This window comes from Sorex araneus, chromosome 4, assembly GCF_027595985.1.
Source record: "Sorex araneus isolate mSorAra2 chromosome 4, mSorAra2.pri, whole genome shotgun sequence".
NCBI lineage: Eukaryota > Metazoa > Chordata > Mammalia > Eulipotyphla > Soricidae > Sorex > Sorex araneus.
Genome location: NC_073305.1, coordinates 153,108,795 through 153,134,100, shown reverse-complemented (window position 1 = coordinate 153,134,100; position 25,306 = coordinate 153,108,795). Strand labels below are relative to the sequence as shown.

Below are 25,306 nucleotides of genomic sequence, written 5' to 3'. Positions count from 1 at the left end.
GTTAATTGACTCCAAATAATATTTACTCTTGGCATCCATATTTACCTGACTTAAACCTCAGTTTTACTTACTTCCTAACAGCCCCAAAAGGAGGGTCCCAATGAAGGTACTGGATGGACCCAGGGCAAGCAGTAAGCTACCTTGGCATCGGAAAGGGACAAGCTTATAGTATAATAAGTTAAAAGCAAGGTCATGGGACAAATTCTGTCATGAACCAAAAAGAAGTAACCGAATAAAGACCCTGCTGGGATTAGGAAAGACTAAGCTGGCCTGAGAACTGTGATCTGGAGTATATAGCTAGATATCTCCAGGAATGGCAGAAAGTCTCTTGCCTGCGCGCCTGGCTGTCTTCCTCGGAGAGGATGGGCTCCAGCTTCCCTCCCCGCTCCGAGCACAGCTCCTGGTAGCTGAAGACCTTTGGAACCTAGCCACAGCCATGCTCAAGGCCCCTCTCCACATGTTTGGACGAGCGTCACGCATGAAGGAACTGGCAGAGGAACCCAGGTGTGTGGGACCCGGGGCTGAGATCTCCAAGGCTGCTCAGATCGGGACTGGGCCTGCTCCACCCAGATTTTCCATTTCCCAGTAGCTAGGCGGTCACACCCAGGGACTGCCCCCAGTGCCATGTAATCCCATCCATAGCCAGCATCCAGAGACTTAAAAGCAAGCTCCCGATATCTTATAGCCTTCTTCTCCTCTGGGAGTACCTGGCAAACTACTGGGAATTTCCTGCCCACATAGGAGAGCCTCGCAAGGTCCCCATGGTGTACTAATATGCCAAAACTAGTAACAAGCTGGGTCTCATTCTCCTGACCCTGAAAGAGCCTCCAATGCAGCATCGTTGGGAAGGATGAGTAAAGAGAGGCTTCTAAAATCTCAAGGCTAGGACGAATGGAGACATTACTGAGACCGCTCGAGAAATTTGATGATGATGATGATGATGATGATGATGATGATGATGATGATGATGATAATTGATGTCCCCAGGAAGAGCCAAACTTTAAGCTTAATATTTCTGTGTTCATACAAAATGACTAAAAATATTAGTAAGAAGAAAGTTTACTATGATTTTGTAAATGGATTACTAGCTAAGGAAAGGATAAAGCAACCACTCTGGATGGAATCCCACCCTAGAGTGGATCTCCTAGTAATCCGGAGTGCTGAACCCTCAGATGAGATTTTGTCTTTGAGATAATCTCCTAGAATTTCCCCTGAAGGAGGGGCTTTACATCTGTTTGTTGTTATGACAATGTTCAACTCCACCTATTTGTACCCACACTCTTCCCTATTTCTATATAACTATCCTATAAGGGAAAAGAATGGACTATAAAGACTAGACAAGGACTATGAAGACTAGACTAGAAATGGAGGACTATGAGGACGAGAATGCGGGAACTGTGATGTCTAGGACCACGACCAAAATGACAACTATGATTGTGCTGTAAGGAAGAGATCGATCTATGCTGGGGAGAAGAGAGAAATAAACTGTCTACCAGTCAGCCTGGGGCCCAGTCCCTATTTCTCCATTCCCCTGGTCCTTTGTCCATCCATCACCATCAATGGGCCAGGGGACTTCTTGGGCACCGGATGCTTGAGTCCCTCTTGTGCCCATGCCTTCCTTTGGAAACTCACAAACTCATACTAAAAGTCAAGAGGATTACTGACAGATAAGGCTATTGAAGCTAAGGGAGGGAAGTAGGAATAGTTTAAATATAATATTGAATGTTTATTTCTTGATATGTAATTTGAAATGCATGGCACAATTGGTACAAGACATTGATAAAGGAAATCCTGGGGATTTGAGCTTATTTTATAGCCCCTTTGCACAGTATTATATAGCCAGGATTTGGCATACTAACAGATTCAGAATCATCTTTTTAGAATTCTTTATATATAAACTCTGAAGAAATCACGTAAAATTTGGGAGTCTTGGTATCTTTTCTAAGATCACCTATTGTGAACAAAATTTCTTGGTGTTTTCGTTTGATTTAAATGCAAAATTTATGCTGAGGAATAGAGAACTAAAATCTTAAGACTATATATAAGTTAGCAAAATGGTGAGCGTTAATATCAGGGTAGCAGTGTAGCACTGTTGCACTGTGGTCCTGTTGTTCATCGATTTGCTTGAGCGAGCACCAGTAACATCTCCATTGTGAGACTTGCTGTTACTGTTTTCAGTATCTGCATTGCAAACAATAATGCCCAAAAGTACAGAGAGAGAATGGGGAATATTGTCTGCCATGGAGGCAGTGGGAGGGTGGGAAAAGTTTGGGTATGCTGGGAATATTGGTGGTGGGTAATGTGCACTGGTGGAGAGATGGATGTTTGATCATTGTGTGACTGTAACTCAGACATGAAAGCTCATAACTATATCTCACGGTGAATCAATAAATTTTTTTTAAAAAGATGCTCTTAACCAAAGAGTTCAACCATCACAACTGCACATGCATGCTTTTAAGTACAGATTCTGAGTTTCCCAAAGATACCTAGTATAATAAAACTAAGCTTAATTTTTTATGGTATCAATGTTCCCTAATGATTTCTATTTCTGATTCTTTTCTGATGTGCATTTTGGGTCAGCAGTCATTGTGGAGCCAGGTCCTAGAAAGCTAGTTATGAAAATTGTCAAAACAGGGGCAGAGACATCTGAGAGTTATTTCTCTGGTTTTCTTTATTTCCAGCTGACTAAAACTAAGTTTTCTACAGTCCTTTGTAAATGACCACCGTAAATAGAAACCACAGAACTGAAACATTTTTTTTTAATTTTACAAAAAGCAATCTTGCACAGTTCATTTCTGTGCATAGTGTTTTGGATTTTTATCACCTGATGTTTTACTGACTCATCTCTAAGTAAGGAGTTAGTTGCTGGATTTAACTTAGTGATCTTACAGATATAGTTACCTTATACATAATGTATATGGTTTGTATAAATGTATGTATATGTATGTATGTATATGTGTGTACATATGTGTATATATGTATACATATATGTATATATATATCTGCATATATATGTATATATGAGAACCCAGCCACAGCCATGCTAAAGGCCCCTCTTCATACGTTCGGATGAGCCTCGCACATGAACGGACCAGCAGAGGAACCCAGGTGTGCGGGACCCGGGGCTGAGGTCTCCAAGCCTGCTTGGATTGGGACTGGGCCTTCTCCACCCAGACCCCCCATTTTCCAGTAGCTTGGCAGCCACACCCACAAACTGGCCCCAGCGCCATGTAATCCCACCAATGACCAACATCCAGAGACTATAAGACCAAGCTCCCGGAATCAACATCAAATAGCCTTGTTCTCCCTCTTGGAGAACCTTACAAGATACCAAGAGTTTATTGTCTGCACAGGAGAGCCTTGCAAGCTCACCCATGGTGTAATTATATCCAAAATACAGTAAAAGATGTATACATACCTCTTGGAGAGCATGGCAAGCTACGGAGAGTATCCCGCCCGCATGGCAGAGCCAGGCAAGCTACCTGTGGCATATTCAATATACCAAAAACAGTAACGAAAGATCTCATTCCCCTGACCCTGAAAGAGCCTACAATCGTTGGGAAAGTTGAGTAAGGAGAAGCTGCTAAAATCTAAGGGCTGAGTGTAATAGAGACTTTACTGGTGCCCGCTCAAGTAAATCGACGAACAGCAGGATGACAGTGATACATAATGTATAATGATTATATGCAGTGAAACAACAAATGGTAATGTGTTTTTTTATTCATTTTATATAATAATATATCATTATCAGTCTCTTTTTAATTTCTTTTAACTTCTACGGCTTATTAGGGTGGTTGCGGACTTGGAATTTTGTCCTTCTACTTGAAAGTTTTGTTCAGTGTTTGAAATAAATTATTTGGCCCCCTCTTCCCTTAGTCCCTCTTCCTCCAGAGAAAGACGCAAGTTGAAACTCCAAAAATGAAAAACCTTAAGTTTTGATTCATACAAATATTTTCTCTATTATACATGCCATTATTGCTCTGCCAAAGGAAAAATTATACCCATAGTAAAAACTTCATGGGAGATATATAAACATATATGAAAAATAACTGTTCATAGCAAAAGCAAACAATTACATCTCAACCAGAAATTTGAAGGTGGATTGTGCCACTTACTAGTTTGTGCTATTATACAAAGATATGCAAAGTGAGAAAAAAATACTGTTCTGACTATTTAACTGGCCCTTTAAAAGTAAAATTGCATTGGGAACATGAATATAAACTGTATGAACTATATGAATATGTTTTTGTTAATAATGAGTGATTTTGCATCAGCTCAGAGCTAGATTGAGTCTAACCATTTCCAGGAGTATAATAAGAATAGATTTGATGAGAAAATAGGCAAGTGTACTCAATAAGAGTCTGTGTAATTGGTTTTTATATTTTAAAAATTGTGCTCTATTGTCATGTTATATTAGGTTGTAGTAACTTTTTAAGATTAGGATCTCATGGAGCAGGAACAGAAGATATTGTGAAACAAAGTTTCAGCCAGTGAACAGATATTTCTCTTTGGAATGATCATTATTTCAGCATGTATGAAATCAGATTGCCAGAAGATCCAAAGAGTACTTCTCTGGAATGTCAGGCCTTGGAGCATCTGTGTGTGACATTTGGTATTATAGAATGGTCATAGGAGTTGTATCCACTCTTGGCTCTATTGCAAAGAGACTTTGGTAAAGTCACATATGCATTTACTTCTCTTTTCCTCTTCACTAATGGGAACAGGGAGCAATGCATAGATTATTTTGAGAAATCTACCTAATGATTAAACTATGTAATCCTTACAATGCTCTTTCTCTAATATTTTCTATTTTAGTAAATGGCAACAATCACTAAAGTCAAAACAGAGGAGATCTTTTCATTCCTATCTCCAATCACTCTTTCTCTTGGCTTCCGTCATCTTTCCATTTCCTACCACTACGACTGCCTCATTTCCCAATGAAAATGTTCTTTTAAGAGCAATGGTTATGATCTTATCAGGCTCCTGTTTTAAAAATAGTTTAAGATCCTCTCAACCCACTTTCCAAGTAACCACTTCTGTAAATTTCTTCAAGCTTTCGCTCACCCTCAGTTTTTGTCTAAGAAGGAGAGCATAATGCCATCTCAGCTCTCTCATTTAAACCCCCTCCTTTTAATAGGCTTAATGACTAGCCACAAAAGGCAAAGTTGTACTTTAGGGAAGAAGATACAGGACACACTTACTTCTCACACTCCTGCCTTTATTAATTTTGTCTATTCTTTAATTGTATGAAACTTTACTTTCTTCATGTATAAAGAGGCTATTATGAAAATGCTATGAGGGTTACAAGGGTTAATCATATAAAAATACCTCATAAATTTTATTCTTTTTCTTAAAATTCTTTTACTAGCTAGTAATGATGTCCACAAAAAAGACTGAATTCTGGAAAATTACATTTTTAAAGCTATCAATTGATGTCAGAAAAAGTCATCAAGAGACTTACGTAAGAAATCTAAATAACTTGTTGACAAGTGTTTGCCAAGCTGGTGCTTTTAGTAGATTGAATTCTATGTTCTGTGGTCAAGGGGTTACCATAAAAGGTTTGAAAAATGACTCTAGGAGATGAACAAAGATGTACTATTTTTAAACATACGATATTTTAATGTTTGTTTGGTAAAAGTAATTCCAGTTAATGAACTAGTGTGAAAGTTCAGATATAGAAAAATTAGTCATTGTACTGAAAATGGAAATTTTCTTCGCCAAACTATGCCACTCTATTACAAACTCTACCTAACAATGACAACTAAGTTTATTGTGCACTTGATATACACCCTCTGATTGCCACAAATGTCATGCTAAGTGATTGCTCCTATTTATTGCTCATAAATTTTCATAGTGAGGGAACTATTAAATTTCAGTGTTTTAAGTTGATCTTCAACCTTCTTGATACATTCCTCTACACTGTCTACTATCCTTGTTTCAGAGAAAACTCTGAATTAGGCTTATTTGTAAACTAATTTCCAATTCCATTTAATCAAAGCTTGTGAACATATGTATATATCTCAGGAGAAGGAACAGTTATATTTTATCTTAAGCAAAATTGTTTAATACTGGCTTCATTTTATTCTTTCCTACTATGATATGCTATAAGTATGGGTTTTGTGTATCTTTTGTTCACCTTTATAACATTAGCACAAACTGAAAAAATAATGTTCAATTAATAGTTCCTTTAATTAGGGATAAGTTTAATTTCAATTTACTTTCATAATTTTCCTTGAACAAAAGCTGTATTTATCTTGCTAGCTTTCTAAAATTATAGTGTATGCAAATTATTAATTGCACCAGTTAGTACAATAGCTGGGATACATAATCAACCCAGATGTTCAACAACAAATGAAAGGATAATGAAGGTGTGGTATTTATACTCAATGGAATACTATAGGCCATAAGGAATGATTAATTCATGCATTTTACTGGAACTGAAAAATATATTCAGGAGAGTAATTCAGAAGAAGGAAAAAATGCCAGATGATTTCACTTATCTGTGTTATATAGCATACTGGGACAAGGGAATGCAAGGTATCAAAGGGAGGGTACCTAGATTATCCTGGGCCTAGGTGTAGAAATGTGGCATAGATACATATATATTATATGTACATGCACATGTATACATACATATAAATCATAAAATCAACAACACGGTAAACAAGAGAGCCAAACTATAATAACTTAAACATAAAAGTGTGTCCGTCAAGGAGGAAGGCTGGGGTGAGAGTGAACCTGGGGACATTGGTGGAGGGAAGGTCACAGTGGTGTTAGGATTCATGCTGGAAACTCCATACTTGAAACTCTATAATAAACAACATTGCAAATCATGGTGCCTTACATTGAAAGTAAATAAATATTTAAAAAGTATTGTGTGAACACATTATAAAAGTACGGAGAAATGGATATGTTAGAATTTAAGTTTTAACTCCACATTCTTGAAATTTTGATACACTCAGACAAGTAAGTTTCCAGCACCCAGTCAGAAGGAAAGGTGAAAGGCCTTTGATGTTATTTCTGGAAAAACTCTGGATCCATCTTTAGCATTCAGAAAAACGAAAGTTGATATATCCCATCTTATAGTGGATGAAACTGAATCTCAGACAAACTTACATGTGTAAATTGTACAACAGAGTTAGTTTTAATTAGAAAGAATGGGCCTGGAGTAATAATGAAGGGGCATAGAATATCTGCTTTGAAAATGCATGGTCACAAGCTCAACCTCCTGGTGTTTTCCATGCACAGAGAAGCTCTGTAGTTTAAGCCTGGCATCTAAGCACTTTGTGATCTCTGGATCCACAAGTATTTTATGTCTGTGTCACAGACATGTGTGTGTGTGTGTGTGTGTGCACATGTGTGCATGTGCATGTGTGTGTGCAGCACAGAAAAAGATGTAACTCTTGGCAAGCACCACATAGCTTTTGTACCTAAAGTAAGTGTGTGCCCTGGTATGTAGATGTGCAAGTTCCGCAACTAAAGTGCAAACATGCTAAGCACTTGTGAGCACTGCAACCTGAAATGTAATTCCAGTGAGTACTCAGGTTTCAAATGTGTGACTGCCACAGCTAGAAATGTGTACATCCCCATCTATCACAACAGCAATGTCAATAACAATAAAGTTGGAAAGAGGGAATGGAGAGGAAATTAACAACAACAAAAGAAACAAATGGAATGATCTACCCACTAATGTGGATTTCTCTAACTGTAGTCAAAACTCAAGGAAATGGAGATCCTAAGAAGGCATTAGAAAGATGTGATTTCCCCATGAAGGAATTGGTGATCAAAGATTGTGTTCCTGAAACTCAATCAATTATAATAACTAATGGCCTGCCTGAAAGTCAATCATGATTCAGTTTGTAATCTACATTACATAAAAAGATGAAAGATGTGATTCTCCTAAAATGAAATGTATAAAGCTTCCATTTCATCTCACTTGAATATTTTTTTTGAATTGTTTTCTTTGCTAAATAATGAACAAACACAGAATTTGAATGATATTTAACTGGAGACTCAGTAGTTATTATATATGACTGTCATTATATATTTTAAAACAAAACAGGAAAAAAAGTTGTATTTTAACACTATTTTCAAACTTTTTTTCCCTGAAATGGTTTTCCACAGGACAAAAATAAATCTGCGATTAAAAATAATTCTACCCCTTCTATAAAGAAGAAAAAGCTGTAGATACTAATGAGAAACCTTAGAGATTGTGACACCATTAAAGGCATTGAATTAATGGGCTGGACAGATAGTTCAAGGGGCTGAGGATGTGCTTCGCTTACAGGAGTCCTGAATTCCATCTCTGGCAGTACATAGCCCTCCAAACACTGCTGGGAGTAGCCGCAAGCATTGCTGGGTGTGGCTCAGAACACAATACCAAAGAACACTCAAATAAAATTCACTTGCTTGCAGTATTTTAAATAGGGCTGGAGGGATAGCCCAGGGGTAGGGCTTGCATGTGGCCAACCCGGTTCGATTCCTCCACCCCTCTGGGAGAGCCCCGCAAGCTACCTTTGGTGTATTTGATATGCCAAAAACAGTAACAATAAGTCTCACAATGGAGACGTTACTGGTGTCTGATGGAGCAAATCGATGAGCAAGGGGATGACTGTGACTGTGACTGAATGTAGGCTTTAAATCTATGAAAGGAGGAAACAGTAACTAGTCTAAAAGCATGCATATGTTTTCTCATCAATCATCTCAGTACTAAGTACTACAGGATTAATTTGAAACTTACTCACTATAAGTTACTTGCTGATATGATCTCCTCAAACATCATACACATAGCAAGTGCCATGAAAACAGGAAAGCAGGAAAGTGGAATTTTGATAAACTTCCCTCCCTTGAGCTTGCTAGCCTAAGGTACACCCTATTTTAGCAAGTGATATTTGATATAGGCATCCCTACTAATTCATTATCCCTTTCAATAGTGCTTAAATAATATACAGAAACTAGAGCTCATATCAGATAGTATCTTGAAAGTATTTCTTTATTTTTGCTCGAAATGTGGAGAAATTGCTAAGAACTGCATTTGAACTGGCATGGTGATGAAAAGCTCAGGAACTGCACTGGACATATACATCCACTTTCTAAAAACCATTATAGCAGTAGTAATTTTTTTTTTGTTATTTTCAATTTAAATTAACTCCTGGAACATGTGAATTTTTAAACATGTCATCTACAAAGTGCTATCTTAAAATAACATTTTGCAGTTCAGATTACATGCAATTCTATCTAATTCTTGTCTTGATTCTTTCCCCTTTAGTCTTTTCTCCAGTGTACAGAATTGGAATCTGCATCAGATAACATAAAGCCTCCTGTTGCAAACATTAATAAGATCTATCATTTAGGAACAGTTACTTACACTTTGTTTAATCTCTAATGGAAAGGATTTATCTAAATATTTATGCCAGAACAGTTGTTAGAATGAATCCTGCAAAATTGCTGGCATACTCCCAGGAGCAGGGGGCTGGTGAAGGGGGGGCGGTGGAGATATCTAGTCTCTGGTCTTATATTTTAGGCAGCCCTAGAATTTCAGGGAGCTGTTTACGGGTATAAAGGGTCTGTATTAACAAAAATGTATTCTAGTGTGCAAAACAGACTGGAGCGATGGCACAGTGGGTAGGGTGTTTGCCATGCACGCGGCCAACCTGGGTTCAATTCTTCTGTCCCTCCAGGAGAGCCCAGCAAGCTACTGAGAGTATCCCGCCCAAACAACAGAGCCTGGCAAGCTACCCATGGTGCATTTGATATGCCATAAACAGTAACATTAGTCTCACAACAGAGATGTTATTGGTGCTCGCTCAATGGGCAAATTGATGAACAATGGGAGGACAGTGCTACAGTGCTACAGTGTGCATAACAATTCAAGAAAAGTATCCAAATAGCTACTTTTGTTTATTGCTCTTGTGAAAAGACTTCTTTTGCCTTAGGTTTAAAGTTAAGGGATTATTTAGGTTTCAAACACCCAGTAAATTAATTATACTTACTGTACAAAATACATTGTAAATTTTTATCTCTCTAAATAAATTGTACTTATTTAGGAAGACAGGAACTTGTACAAGATGCATGAAGAAATGCCAAATTTATTCAGTACAAAAGCTCTCTAGGTGCTTAATATATAGAAATGACTTGTTCCTTCCATGAGTTGCTGAGTGAGAGTAAGCATGCAAGGTTTAGACAGGGGAGAACTGAAACCTGCCAAGATAAATGCAGCAGTGTTTTATAAATTAACTCAGCTGTCTCTGTGTTTGTTTTTTCTTGGGGAAATTCTAAAATTAAGACTGTTCACTTTATCTTAGTAGTGGTTTAGAATTTGGGGAGTGGAGTAGGAAGTGAGTTTGGGCTGGGTAATACAGAGAAAATATTCTGTACTGGAATATTGTCGCAATTTTCATTTGGAACTTGTTCTTGTCTAATGAACTATTGCACTTCTACCACGCAGCCTATGGTTAAAAGCTATTACATAAAGATTTCTCAGATTATAAACTCTTCATTTACATAGTAGGGACATGTATTAAAATATCAGAGGTGTCCGGGGAAGGTCAATGTGGGTGTGAAATATGGAAGCCATAGTCTGAAATGGCTTGGGGTTCCTTTTACTGGAGTTCTGGTTTTACTAGAAATGATAATTTGAGGTACAGGGTCTTAATCTCACTGGTTTAACAACAGACATGGATCAGGGCTAGATCCTTGAGGTACAGCGTTGAGTGGATTAGTTCACACCATTGCCATGTATGAGGCTAAGTATGAATCAACATAATCCTCTAAAACCTAATTGGCCTTTAAGGAATCCTACTGATGTGTTGGAAACTGGAGTTTACATCACATACTGAGGAAAGTGGGAAAGTGGATGACTGTCTTAGAAATGCACTACTGGGAAGAGAGACAACATCCCTTTTAAATGATAATAATTGAAGAATTAGCATCTGGAGGATGAAATTAAATGAGTCGGCAAGTTTAGGTTTGGGAGTGGTAAGGATATCATTCGTGACTAAATAAATAATGAGGATCCTTTTGGATTCTAGGTGAACAACCTGGTGATAAACTGAAAAATAGTAGTGCAATCCATAAAACGAACATTCTGATACTCAAGGTGTGATAATTTAGTTTGTGACCCACTGGCATTTGTCTATACATTTGACTTCAAGTTAGAAACTGATTGTCATCAGAAGGGAATGATACAAATAAATACAGGATGCAATTTTGAAAAGTTTCCAAAAGTTAGGAGTCGGAGTTGATAGTATAGATCTAGAGTTCATGCAAGGCATGTGTCTGACCCCGGTTCCACCTCCAGCACCACATGCCCCATCCCCCTCCAAATCACGGGGTGAAGCCCTGGAGATCTTAGACTACTGTCAAGATGTCTCTGGAACACCTCAGGGCCCAAGCAGTTCCAGCTCCTAAGGCTCTTGCACCGAAGCCCCAGCTAGGTTGGCTAAAAATTGCTAGGAACAGCCCATAGACCCCGAACACCACTTGGGAGATTTCACATTTATTCCCCTCTCCTTACAAAAGATAAGGTCTCAAAGTTAGTTATCTTCTATGTTCAGGAGCTCTCTTTGTCAAAGATCAAAGATAATCAACCAAATATATTCATAGTACACATAGTACATAGTACACAGAAACCATATTATCTTTGAAATATCTATCTATATACATGCACTACATAGATTATATCCATAGCATGTTGTTATAACTATCAAGTGTTCAGAATAAACAAGGTCACTATTTATTAGCTAAATTTTATCTGGAGATGGTTATTTGACAAAAATAACCCCTAAGAGAATCGAACTGCTTGCTTCTCTGCAGTTTGAAAATAAGCAGTATTACATAGTTAAGCAAAGAGAGTAGTCTTAAGCTCTGAAATTATTGAAATATCCTGTCGTTATTCTGAGTCATGAAGATGTAAAACTTTCCACATTAAGGACAGAGACCTGTGGAAGCCGTGAGTCTCCGTTCAGCTTATGATCCATCACATGAAATGAAGAAGTATCCTTTCTGGGTATGTGAATCAATGCCAATAGTTTTAAAGGCAAACTTCCACTTTGGTTATTAAGCACAGATATATTTGTGCTGCTTGAATATTTTCCTAAATTTTGAATTTTACAGTCCATTGAAAAATCTAACTTCTAATATATCAAAAGCTTAAAATTAAAGGACCCATATAGTTATTGTTTATTTCTAATAATCTATTTATAATACCATACATCTATATGGTATTCTTTCCAGTATAAAATATCTTAGGTTTTCACTTGATCATTTTCTAGTTCTAGAGGTTTTATAACTCCTCTCCTAATGTAATGCACAACTAAGTTTCTTATTTCTCAATGTTACTTTAATAAACATTAAATCTGTTTGCAAGGATATTTCCCTTTCCCTTTCCATCTTAATTGGGTACCCCTGTTGCAAAAGACTCAGACTAAACTCCTTGGCTTCTCTACCCAGGAAGGGAGGGGGGTGGAATTTGCAACAAGGATAGCAGGAGTTCTATGTTTATCATTATGCATTCACAAAGGTTTATAAAATGATAGGGACTTGACCTACGTGTGTAAGCTAGTGGCATATTTCAATCTTTTGTCTGTTTAGGCTGAATAATCTATGGAGGATAAAATTAATGAAAAAGCATTGTTTTCTGGTGGCTTTAGTTCCTGCTCTCTATAACTCAAGATTGCTCCCAATCCTTAGAGACCAAGAACTGGGGCTGACCACAGAGCAATGGCTCAAGCGTGCTGTGATGACCCTCCCCCACAAGAGCCTGGTTTTCCTCAATCTAATTACTTTTGGCAATTGTGGTAATTGGGATTTGGTCTAGTGACTCACTAGAACCCAAATTCTCCCAAGGAACCCCCGCCCCCACCCTGCCCTTCAGAGGCAGAATTAGGACTGACAGGAAACCCAGACGTCGATCTCACTTCAACGGGGAGCTTTCCCTGGTTTATGGCGAGGTTTGAAAATGTTTCATGGACTAGAAAAGAATAAACAACAAGATTGAATGAAGATAACCACTCAGAGAAGAGCACATTATGAGGGAAATAAAAACAAAGTTCACGAATAAACAACCAGCCACAGAACAGCCCGTTAAAATAATTAAAGCTATGCTATTTATAGTAGTTCTTACTGATCACCAGTAGTCAATCTAAAGTTAGTTCAGGAATTATAGAAAGTAAAAATGAAGAGGGTGTTTATTATTTCTTTTTAGTAGTTTCATAGCGCTTATGCTTTTTCCAAAAACAAAGAGGATTTTTAGGCCATGATATTATTTGCCTGCTTCAGATAATTCAAAGGACTAAGCAGCTTATTTATCTATTTATTTTTTTGGCATGACCGAGAGTCCATCTTCTCCACTGAACCCAATTTAACCCGTCTCTATTTTCATGCATAGTGAAGCAGTAAGAACAATCATACCTTTCGCATCAGCAGTATTCTTACAAAACCAGTATCTGCTAAACTTACTCACTGTCCTGTCCTGCGCCTTGCTCCTTTCTTAAATTCTCAGAACATTCTGTCAGTCTGGTCTGTACTAGTTAGTGCTACGAGTTTAACAATGCTCTGTTGATAAACAATATGAGGTCTTCAGATTGCCATAGTATTTTAATTTACTATCCATAATGATGTCATATATTATCTCTTCTCAGACTCCACACACATTTTGCCACTTAACGCTCATGAAATTGCTGTTTTCAGTAGTTGTCCAATGGTAACAGTTATAGCTGAGTTAAGGGTCATAGACCTTTAATCTTTAGATTAACTAGAACTGCTTTAGAAAATACAGAGGCCCACCTGAGACTGTTTCATTAGGCCTAGGGTGCAGTCTATTATGTTTTTTCATTTTAAGCTACTCAATTGATTCTAATTTGAATTTATTGTTAAAAATTCTTTGACCAAGGAGCTTGAGTGATAGCGTAGCAGGTAGGGAGTTTGATTTGCATGCAACTGACCTGGTTTGATCCCGGGCACCCCAAATGAGGCTCTGAGCCCTGCCAGTAGCGATCCATGAGCTCAGAGCCAGAAGTACCCTGAGCACTGCTGGATGTGAACCAAAAAACAAACCAACAATTCTTATACCAAGGTTAATAAAGCAAGAGTTTGGAGTGGAGTTTACTGCTAATGCACATGGTAAAAGTAGTATAAGTAACAGATTTCATGAAGCACTATAAGGATAAAACTTTTCACTACAACAAAAACTAGCCAGTGAAATATCTATTGTGGTGTGTAAATTACATACAAGGATTCTGATATTTAACTGCAAAATTATAGACTTTGCCCATATCCTCATGCCTAAGTTAATCTTCTTTGGATGTACTCACCAGAGATGGGAAAACTAATCTGAAAGTACTTTAAATAAACTCTGCTATTCTATTGCTTTTAATTAAAAAAAAAGTTTTGTTTCATGCCATAAATAGGATTAGAGTTATAGTACAGTGGATGGGGAACTTGCCTTGCACGCAACTCATCCAAGTTCAATCCCTAACATTACATATGGCCCCAAAGACCCACCTTAAATGATCCCTGAGCAGAGAGCCAGGGTGTGGTCCTCCCAAACAAACAAACAAAAAAATCAACAGGTAAAATTCTATAAGTAAGAATGATGGGTAGACTCAAGAAAGAGGCTAGGAAAAGAGTACTATTACACAGAGAGCAATCTGTATAGCAAATATTCAAAAAAGACTTTTAATTTGTTCAGTGAGAAGGAAGAGATAATGAGCAAACAGACAATAAGAAAATAAATAAGAAAGTGGGGCTTGAGGGAACATCTCCATGACTGCTAATCTTAATAGTTGACATGGAGTGAAGCAATCAAGGGTATCCATAGGCTTTGGAGTTAGACTTTGGCCTGGAATCCCACAGTCCCCACATATTCCTTGAGTGACCTCAGACAAAGAGCATAGGACTACTGGCACCTTCCTTTCAAGGAAGTGTGAAGCCCAAATAAGAAAATATTTGCAAAAAATATCAAACATAGAATCTGTTCTTAAAGGCATGAACATTTAATAGCTATCTTATCGCATCATAACACCTTAGCAAATAAACACACATGTAAAAGCAAAACGTATTGAATATAACAGTGGCTCTGACAATGTGAAGGTACAGTTTATACAATGAGACATTTACAAACTTTGGTATAGCCTTTCCTTCTTAATTTTCATCAAACTATGACTGAAAGTTCCCCTGCATATATAACTTTGTGGGATGACTAGATTCACTCTGTGAGGCCTCTTTGTATGAGTACAACATAACCGTGAGAAACTAACTAGATGCTTCTTTTCTTACCAACTTATCAAGCCTATGTTAAGAAAACAGTGTTCTAAAATAAGCAGCTCACAAATTCTGTTATTTTATATTGTGTGGTGGTTTGTATTTTGTGGTTATAAAATGGGGCTACTTTACCACTTACTCTCAGGAATGTGCTTTGTATTGGGGTATAATTATAAATATGCTTACCAGTTACTTTCCTGAGGACAAAATTTGGAAGTGACTATAGAGCAGCACATTATCACATATTCATTTAGAAAGATGTTTTAAGGTAACTCAACCTAAACCTGGGCCCATGCCATGTACCCTAAGAGAAAATAAGTAGACTAGATACATTGAAGTAGATAAAATATAAAAAATAAAAATATAAAAACCATTAAAAGGAAAATATAATATGATGTACTTCAGAGATGATACCAAAGTGTGAGCGTTATTTGTTACTGAGGCAAGGCAATTAGTAAATCACAATTGTGGGAATGTTTCAAAGGTAGTCACAGGTTGTACTGATGGATAGGTGTCCTTCAACTTTTATCCTATCTTAATGTTCTCCTGTTTTAAGATAGCAAACCTTTCAGACTAATCTGCTTGAAAATAAATGCCACAGTTGTTAGTAGATGATACATATATTAGTATAAATAAAATGATATATAGGACAGAAAAGTAAAAGGAGCCATACTTGTGCCTTAAAGAAAATCTGTCTTTCATATCCATAAATTTTTCAAGTTTTCTATAATTGTGGCAAAGTAATACATTTGCACAAAAGATGACAATTCATATGTTCTTCAACTGGAAGATTTGGCAATCTAAAATTGCAGCTTACTACCCCAAAGACAATTCTTTTCCCTAAATCAGAGCGTACTGTAAAAAACGAGAAACCACAATTGAGAATGATATAAAAGACTCTTTAGAACAAAGTGCCCTTGTGCAATTAATCTTGCTTTGATGGTATTCAAAAAAATAAAAGCGAATTTCTACTCCAGCACTGCAAACACTTTTGATACCAATACACAAGTTACCACTAGATTTTTATCTCATACATTCAACTATTCACTTTATATGAATTACTCTAAAAATAGTTATCTTCTGACTGGAGTAGAGCACTTGCCCTCTATATGTGAAACTTTCACTTCCATCCTTCACACCACAAAAATAAACAAATAAACATTTAAAAAATTATCTTTGTTTCTGAACCTCTGACACCTTCTAAAAATTTGGTGTTATTACTCCCTCAAAGTAAAGATAGCTCAAAAGTTGCCCAACAAATATAATTCTCCTACTTCCCAGTTGTATTTGTTTTTTTAAAAAAAACTCTAGGGGCTGGAGTGATAGTACAGTGGGTAGGGCGGTCAATCTGGGTTTGATTCCAGCATCCCATATGGTCCCCTGAGTACTGCCAGGAGTAACCCCTGTTCATCGGAAGGTGTGATCCAAAAAGAAAAAAAAAATCTAGTTTTTTTTTCATTAATATAGACCTAATTCTCCAAACTCTAAAGTTTAGTAGAAAATTTGATTCTACTTTCTTATCTTTTATATCCACTATATTTAAGACCTGTTGATTTATGTGGCACCATTGGGAAGGATGAGTAACGAGTAACAAGAAGCTTCTAAAATCTCAGGGCTAGGATGAATGGAGATGTTACCGAGACTGCTAGAGAAAATCGACGATCAACAGGATGATGATGATGATGATTTAGTTAACAAAAATAATCTTTTGGGTGTAGACCCTTGCTTATTGAGTAACTGGCAAAGCATAGGGCCAGCCCTGTAACTGCTGCTATTTACAATATAGACCACACCTGAAAGAGACTGACAGATCTCTTAGAGTTGATATTCTAAACCAGATTCAAGGTCAAAGGCAGGAGGAGGTTGTCAAAGAATGACTCTGAGCTGATGCTATCATCATGGTTTTGGGTCACTGGAAATTGTGAAATGTGGGTAATTTCATAGTAAATTCATTCTCAACTTTGGTAGATTACAGAATAATCTTGATATGACTAATTCAATAATCATCATATCTAATTCACTCATGTCATTACAAGTAAATGGATAGTTACATTGGTTTTCATTTTCAACCCTCATCTGCTAAACATAGTTGAATATGATAAGTGAATGTAAGGGGAGAGTTTAATGCCCTTGTCATGACTTATGTTATATTAAAAATCAAAGACACTAGGTTCGGTCTCAGGTTCAATCCCAGGCTTGATCCTCGGCATCCCCAAGTACTTCCAGGAGTAATTCCTGAGTGCAGAGCCTGTATATCGCCGGGTGTGACCCCCCAAAAAGCAAAAAAAATATCAAACATTTTAAATCTAAATTTTTGACCAATCACCTCATCTTCTAGATGAGGAACTGCAACTTAGCATGAGAAAGAGACTAGTTTGTCTTAGATACATATTAGTAACACTGCCGGATCTATAGCTCAAAACTTCTACCTCCCAGCCTACTATAGATCCCAGAATACATTGGAGATTTTCCACGAGTTCCAAGGCTTCAATATCAACCAGGAGCTTACGATGCTTGCTCTTCAAATTCTTAAAGGTCAGATGAAACCCTAATAAAGTAGTTAGTGTTTAGAAGGCTAGGCCAGACTTTTGCATGAAGCATAATGATAGGTTAAAGTGTTCTATAAATTATCTGGAAATTATATTTTCTAGTACCATTAGGTTTTCTCTAAATAACTTCCATAAGAATTCCAGTGACAGTACATGGTCACTAAGACCTCTGCCACGATTACATGCAAAGCTCTTATAGGAAGAGACTGCAATCACATATTTAAAATAAAAAACTTGAAATTATCATACTTTTTACATGCGAAAGAACAAGGTATTTTACTTCAAAGTTTACATGTTATTTGTAGAAACATAGGAGTAGAAAGTGAAAGTTCTTAGTACTTATTGGAACTTATATGGTAAATCTCAATCCATCCACTAATTCTTGAGATGGAATATTCCATTCCTTTCAGTATTGCAGGATAAGTATTCCAATCAGAATGTTAGCAACATTCCTGAATGGAGACATCTGATGGTCAGAATTAAATAGTAGAAAAATGGGCAATGTCTTTTATAGATGTATATTTTATAGCTTTGTTACTCTTACAAAATATTATAAAACTCATAATAAAAAGTGATTATTATCAAGCTATAAAAATGTAAACATTAGTAGAAAGTTTACCTCATTAAGAAGAGATGACATAGGAACAGTGGTAAAAAGACATGGGCACTTTGGTGGATAGTGGGTAAGTACCTTTGCATATCATACCATAAACTTTAACACTATTATAACTAGGATACCTAATCTATATCTAAAAACAATCTACATTTTCCTTTAAAATACAAAACAAGGCACTATATACACATATAATTTATGATACAGCATGTTTTCAAATCAGCATTCTCCAAAGAATGTCAGTGTGCAGTGCACTGTTAGGAGAAGAAATAATCCTAACCAAGTAAAACATATAATTTCAACACACTGTCTTGCATGATCCTTACCATGCTCTCAAAGCTGAATGATGTTTTCCTAATGGTAACCAAAGTTGATTCTTACATTTCATGAAACACAATACCCACTCTGATGGTATTTCAAGAATTCACTACTTGGAAAAAGATTTTGGGGGTGGGGTGGGGGAATGAATTGTGAGGAAGTGGGAAGAGAGGTTAGGACAATATCCAAAATGAAACATTTGGCTAGAGATAAAGAGAGAAATGATGATTGAGTAAATAACTCCACATAGACTAGTTTTTCACCCCAGTAGTTCATTTTTATAATTAAAGAGTGATCATTGGTCTAAACTCTACATAGAGCTGTTTAGAATTTGATCAATAGTACATAAGATTTAGAAGAACTATTTCATTAAAAATTTTAACCGCTGAATGTATTTTAGAAGCTTAGCAGCAATTTGAAGGTCTCTGTCCATGTTTAAATAGTCTAAAATGATCAGATGACTAATAGCTTTGTTTTGTTATAGTGTGGCAAGGGTTACCCCATAATAATTTGAAAATCAAATTTAACTGCATGTTGTAATTTTCATTCATTGCCTTCTTGGGATCTAATTTGTAAAGTATTAAATTCCAGGGAAAATTTTAATGGATAAATGATTTTAAATCATTTTAAAATGATTTAAAATGATCTATTTACAAGTTGCAATATTGTTCACATTTTATGCTTAAAGGGCTACTAAATCATAACAATAACTCAATCTTACACTCATTCTTTTATTTTCATTAATTTTATAGTGAATAGTTTATAAGTTGTGACTAAAAGATATTTAAGAAAATATTTTAGAATCATTCTTAATGTTCTCAGTAAATCATCCTACTGAAGTAATAGAGAACTGAATAAACAGCGTCACTAGTATTTTAAGAAGCAGCTTTGATAGTATAATGATAATTCAATTTGAATTCACAAGATTAAATGGTTTTTACTTGTATGTAGATGGTTGTTGCTTATACTGCCTCAGTATTTGAATCTGTGGCTTTGACTTCCACAAGCATCATATTGATATGTTTCCAAATAGACTTTTCCCACAAAATTCCCACATGTCTCTGTCTATTAAACAATGCTTCTTTCATGCAGCCACAGAGATAGTACAGCAGGCAAGGCACTTGCCTTACATGTGAATGTGGCTGACCCTGGTTTAATCCCCAACACTGCACAAGGTCCTACAAGGATTGTCAAATATGGTCTTTTCCCTCCAATTAACCTGACAAGGTAGGCTGGTGATAAAAGTAGATTAAAAACTATTTGCTTTTTCCTACTACATTGTAATAGGTACCACAACATTCATTTATTCAAAATTAATATTACAAAATTAATATGAGTGAAAGATCTTACTATCTGATAGTTAAATTGTTATTTTCCATGACTAGCAAAAGAATACCAGAATATTGAAAGAATGGGTCAACTGAATGCTGAAAGGAGGCAAAGTGATATGCATGATACTCTTTCACTAGCAGTACTACAAACCACAGTGCCTAAAAGAGGAGAGAGAGAGAGAGAGAGAGAGAGAGAGAGAGAGAGAGAGAGAGAGAGAGAGGTGTGTCTGCAATAGAGGTGGGGAGGTGGGGTGGGGTAGGGGAGGGAAGGAAATTGGAGACATTCTATTGGTGGCTGGAAATGTGCATTGGTGAAGGGATGGGTGTTGGAACATTGTATGACTGAAGATCAATCATGAACCAAATTAACTGTATACCTCTCTGTAATTAAATTAAATTTTTTTAAAAAAGAAAATGGGTCAGCTGCTTGACCATTGTTAGTTGTGTAATGACCAATAAATTTCAATAAATCATATATTTTATTTTATTGTCATTAAAATGATTATCTATTATTAATCTTTTCAGATATTTGTAAAAGACATGCAAGTTTTGTAGATTGACGCAAAGGATGTGTTTTAACGATGCATATGATTTAAAAATTTACATTAATCTAGAATTCAAATAATTCAAACTCAATACATGACTTCACATAAAAAGGATACTATAATAGTATTTGATGTTTTAACAATAGTCTTCAGACATAATGAACCCACAATGTGTTTTGAATTAATTATAGAATATTATATTATGTCTAGCATGCCACATACCACACTAGTACTATTACTTGTTTAATTATTTGACAGTAGTCTCTTATATATAATGTAAGTATCAGTTCAAAAAATTCTAGTCACCAGAAAAGTTTAGTCTTAATTTTTTTTAAATAAATCATGATCTGGGCATCATAAAATATATTAGCATTACCTCATTATTTCTCTATGAAATGGGTGTGCAGTACTTAGTTTATTTTGTCTCTATTTCTTAGCAGAATTAATACCTGCCTCTATACCTAGGGTGGCTCTTTCATGCCAAGTTTGTAATTCAAATGAAAATTAGCAAAGTTGTAAGGCATTGTGGTTATAATTACTATGACCAATATTCTATTAGCAGGTAATCTAATCAGGAATTCAGAAATTGAATATAGTAGTAAGTTGTGAAAACTACACTGGAAATGAGCATAAAACTGAGTTTGGGTTCTTGATTTAGGGTCTTGTACTTAAGTCAAAGTTTACATCTTACTGCTTTCTTTCCTTCAAATTGTTTGCTGCATATTTTTTGGTAAGGACTGTACTTCATGTTATTTCTATGAGCAGTACAGGAATTCATGACACTGAAAAAAAAAGTTGTATATTCATTCACCTGTAACTCAATGTATGTACATGAGTATGTTTAAAACATACTCTCATTTGAAACTCTCATTTAAAATGCTGTTCCTTTTATTAGGGGAAACAAGACCTGTAGTCTGCAACTAAGTAGAAGCATGTGTTATAATAGTTATTTTTGAGAAACAGGAGAATTATTTAGTTGAGAGTGTTGGTTTTTATCTGCTCTTTCTGAGGATTTACCGCAGCTCCTTATATTTGACAATACTGAGCAGTAAAAATAAATAACTCTCAAGAGACATTTCTGCTAAAATATTCAAGTGAAGATTAAAAAAACTTTGATAGCTACTTCCTATTCCTCATTTTCACTCATATTTGTAATTTTAAATTTACAAGTTGAAGAAAAAAGGAAGATATTTAACTATAGGTCCAAAAGAATACTCTTACATATTCATTTCATTGTCTTTTAAAGGAAAAAAACAGGAAAGGTGGCTTTTTTTATAAAATACCATTGACCTTATTTTAATTTTTTAAAAAAGCACCTTTATTAAGCCCTGATTCTTTCTATTTAGTTCAGAGATTTCCAAAGAAATGAGTGTGCCCATTCAATTTGACCTTGAGGTTTTAGACATTTAATAAGTCTTTTAGTAGCCGCCCCCTACCCCATTGACCAAAAAAAGAAAAAAAGAAAATAAAAAAGAAGAAAGAAAAAAGAAACACCCCAACTGCACCTGCCAAGAGCGTTTCGTCTGTCCCCCTGAAGAACGCAAGGGGTCGCCCCTCTCCCAAGATTGCACCAGCAAACTCATTCGCAAATCCAGACTCAAGTGCGGAGTCCGGAGAGTCTCAAAGTACAGGAGCTCCCACCCGCTGAATAATTGGAATTTCCACCCAATCCCCCCCACCGCTCCCTCTCTCATCTGCACCAAACAACCAGAGGGCGCTTTAGCCTTGGCTTTGAGACGACTGCGGCAGGTCGAAAAAGCAGTTTGCCTTTGGACTCCGGGATTCCTCCCCAGTCCAAAAACCAGAGTTGCACCCCGCCACCCCACCCCCTGCCCCCCGCAGCTTCCAGTTAGTTTCCCTGACCGCTGTTCTAGCTGGGGGAGGTGGAAGCGAACCGACAGCGAAAGTTTTCTTTCTCGTGTCTTCCTTCAGAAACAGGGTCTTGAACATTTCAACCGAGACAACCTCTAACCCCGACAGTCAGGACCCTACCCCGTGCCAGCAATTAAGTGATTTCTGCACCCCCCCCCCCCGCCCCCGGGCATCTCCAGAGATTGAAGGTGGGTGTGGGGCGCGAGCTTGGAAGCCTGTTAAGCAGCAGCAGGCGACGCTGGAGTCCCGCATCCCCGTGCCGACCGACCACCTCGATTCCCTGGCGGGATAGTGCCAGGGGCGCAGGCGGGGTCCGCCCCCACCTAGGTCGAGGCGGCCCCTTGGGGTGGGTGGGTGGGGCGGTCGCCGCACTGCTGAAGCAAACGAGTCGTGGAGAAGTTAGAAAGAAGACAACCCTTTCGGAGGCCCAGGAGAAGTAATCGGATGCTCTGACGGCCAGTTTAGGCCCTCCTGCCCCGCTGCTAAGCTCCATCCCAGCCGGCGGTGTGGCCGCGCGAGAGCCCCCGGGGCGCTGGCCCAGCTAGGATTCTCAAAAAGGCAATTTTCAGGTGAATCAAACCTTGTCTGCCTGAGAAGTAAGGCACAAAGGCAGCTTTCAGGGCACCCTCGCGTCCGAGGCAGGGCAGAAACAAACAGCACTGGACCAGCGGTTGCTAAATCTCCATCTCACACAACCCAGTACTGTGTCCTCGGGGCTGCGCCCGCGCCTGCCCGCAGGGTCTTCGCGGCGGGCGCTCCGAGAGGGCTCAGCGGGCAGAGTCGCAGGCTCCGCGGCCGCTTAGGTTCGAGGGGGGTCGAAGCATTCCCTCAGCCCCCGCGAGCGCCAAGATTTCTCCTCCCCCGACCCCTGCCAGGGCCCCCCACGCTGGATCGAGGGTCTCCCCCACCTCTCCTCCCCCGTCTCTGTTTGCAACGGAACTCCTGGGACAGTCACAGCCGCCAGGCCGGCGAGCGCTCCCTGCTATCTCGCTGCAGAAAGAGGTCCATGCGTCAGAGGGTCCGTTCATCCCTGGGAAGCCCAGTCTGGTCAGGGTTCACCCTGGGGTGCCCCTTCCATCCTAGCTAGAACGCTGTCTGAGCGACTTCCCCAGCCCACCGTGCAAGGAACAGAAGTCAGCCAGCGAAGGATGCGAGCGTTAGGTCTGTGGGGGGGACCCCACCCATGTGTTTGCCCCAGGGGACCCATTTGGAAGGGCCTGAGATCGTAAAAGCGCTCACGCGTGACAGGCAAGATTGTAACTGGAAACCCGGCCCCTGCAGCTCTCAGTGGCGGGCTTCGGCACTCCTGGACCCCCGGGAACGCTCTTGGAGCGGGTCTGCATGCGTGTGGACACGCGACCTTGCTGCTCCGCTTGTGCGTGGCCCAGGGCAGGGGGGTCGCACAGGAGGCTGGATCGTGGGGTCCCGGACGGGACGCGAGCTCTGTGCCCGGCAGCTGCAGAGGAGCCAGGGAGGTCTTCCCACTCCAGGTGTCGCGCAGAAACCAGCGGGTACCGCTGCTGAGCACCCCCACCCCCGCCCCCCGCCCCCCGCCCCGACGTTTTCTCAGCCATCAGGGGGCAACCTCGCGGGCTGCGCATCTGGGGCGTTTGGGGGCTCGAGGCCCTAGTCCGAGCTTCGGAAGGAACGCACGAACCCATGGAGCGAGTCTGGCAAAGCAGCGAACTTCTCAGCGAACCTAAAGTTGCGAGGGGGGCGGGAGTCGCAGAGCGCTGGGTCCTCCCGAGTCCCGCACCCTGGAGGACTTGGGGAGGAGTGAGGGGCGCACAGAGGAAGGCATGCAAGATGCCTCCAATGCAAACACTGAGTTCTGATCTCCTGGCGGGGTGGGGGGGGGGGGGAGTCCTGGGTGCAGGGCGGGAGGACCAGCCGCCCCGGGTCCGGAGAGGCAAAGCGACCCGACAGGTGAACGCGGCGGGAGGGAGCAAATGCGTAAAGACCACTGCACTTACTTCTTCGCTGGCGCCTTCCCCGGGAGGCGTTTTGGCTGCCGATGTATTCCATAAAGTTCAAAATGATAAAAAACCAAGAAATCAGTCGCAAGTGCATAGTAACCCAGTAATAGTTCCCTTCCTTTTCTCCTTTTTTTTTTCCTTTGGATTGTTAATGGTATTGAATGTTTTAGAAATAGACGTAGGTGTTAGGCGTTTAAAGAGAGCGAGCGGGCGGGCGCGAGAGCACCCAAGCAGCGGACTCCTCCACTCAAATCCGAGAGGCTTGCTGGGATGGCAAACGAAGCGGGTCGGGTGAACTGGGAAAACAACTATAGTGCTTTCAAATGCTCCAAGCCCCGGAGGTTGGAGGCTCCGCTAGGGTGGCTGTCAGTGCCGCGAGCGAGGGTTCTCGGAGCAGCGAGCGGCCTCGCCGGGGCGGCCGCAGGTAGCATGGTGCGCGGCGGCGGCGGCGGGTGCGATCCGGGCGGGCGGGCGGGTGGCGGCGGCCCGCGGGGCTCAGAGGTGGCGGCGGCTGCGGCGGCAGCGGCGGGAGCCCCGGGAGCGCAGGGGAGCGGGCGCCGTGGGCACCGCGGCCATGGCCAAGGGGCGGCGGAGAGACCCCGAGATGCTTCTGCCGTGCGCGAAGTAGGAGCCGCTTCAGTGTCGGGCAGGGCTGGCGAGAGCACCCCAGAGGGGAGGAGGGAGCGAGGGAGGGGGCGAGGGAGGGGGAGAGGAGTGGATGGCTGCGGGGGGGGGTGGGGGGAGGCGGGGGAGCTCGGGGGGCGGGGAAGGAAACGGCTGGAGCAACAACCCCGAGCGACCTCAATAACTTTCAATTTCAAGAGGGAAAGAGGGAGCTGGA

At 39.6% G+C, this 25,306-nt stretch overlaps 1 protein-coding gene across 3 annotated transcripts in view; it reads right to left on the bottom strand.

The window, feature by feature from the left end:
- Positions 1 to 25,102, bottom strand: part of RSPO3 (R-spondin 3) — a 92,750-nt gene extending 67,648 nt beyond the window's left edge. For all 3 annotated transcript variants that reach the window (XR_008629790.1, XM_055135760.1, XM_055135761.1), the window contains exon 1: positions 24,463 to 25,102. Coding sequence is in view for 2 of the 3 variants with exons in the window: in XM_055135760.1 (XP_054991735.1) it covers positions 24,463 to 24,559 (97 nt within the window). In the remaining variant the exon portion in view is untranslated. The remainder of the gene's footprint in view (positions 1 to 24,462) is intronic.
- Positions 25,103 to 25,306: the final 204 nt, after the last annotated feature.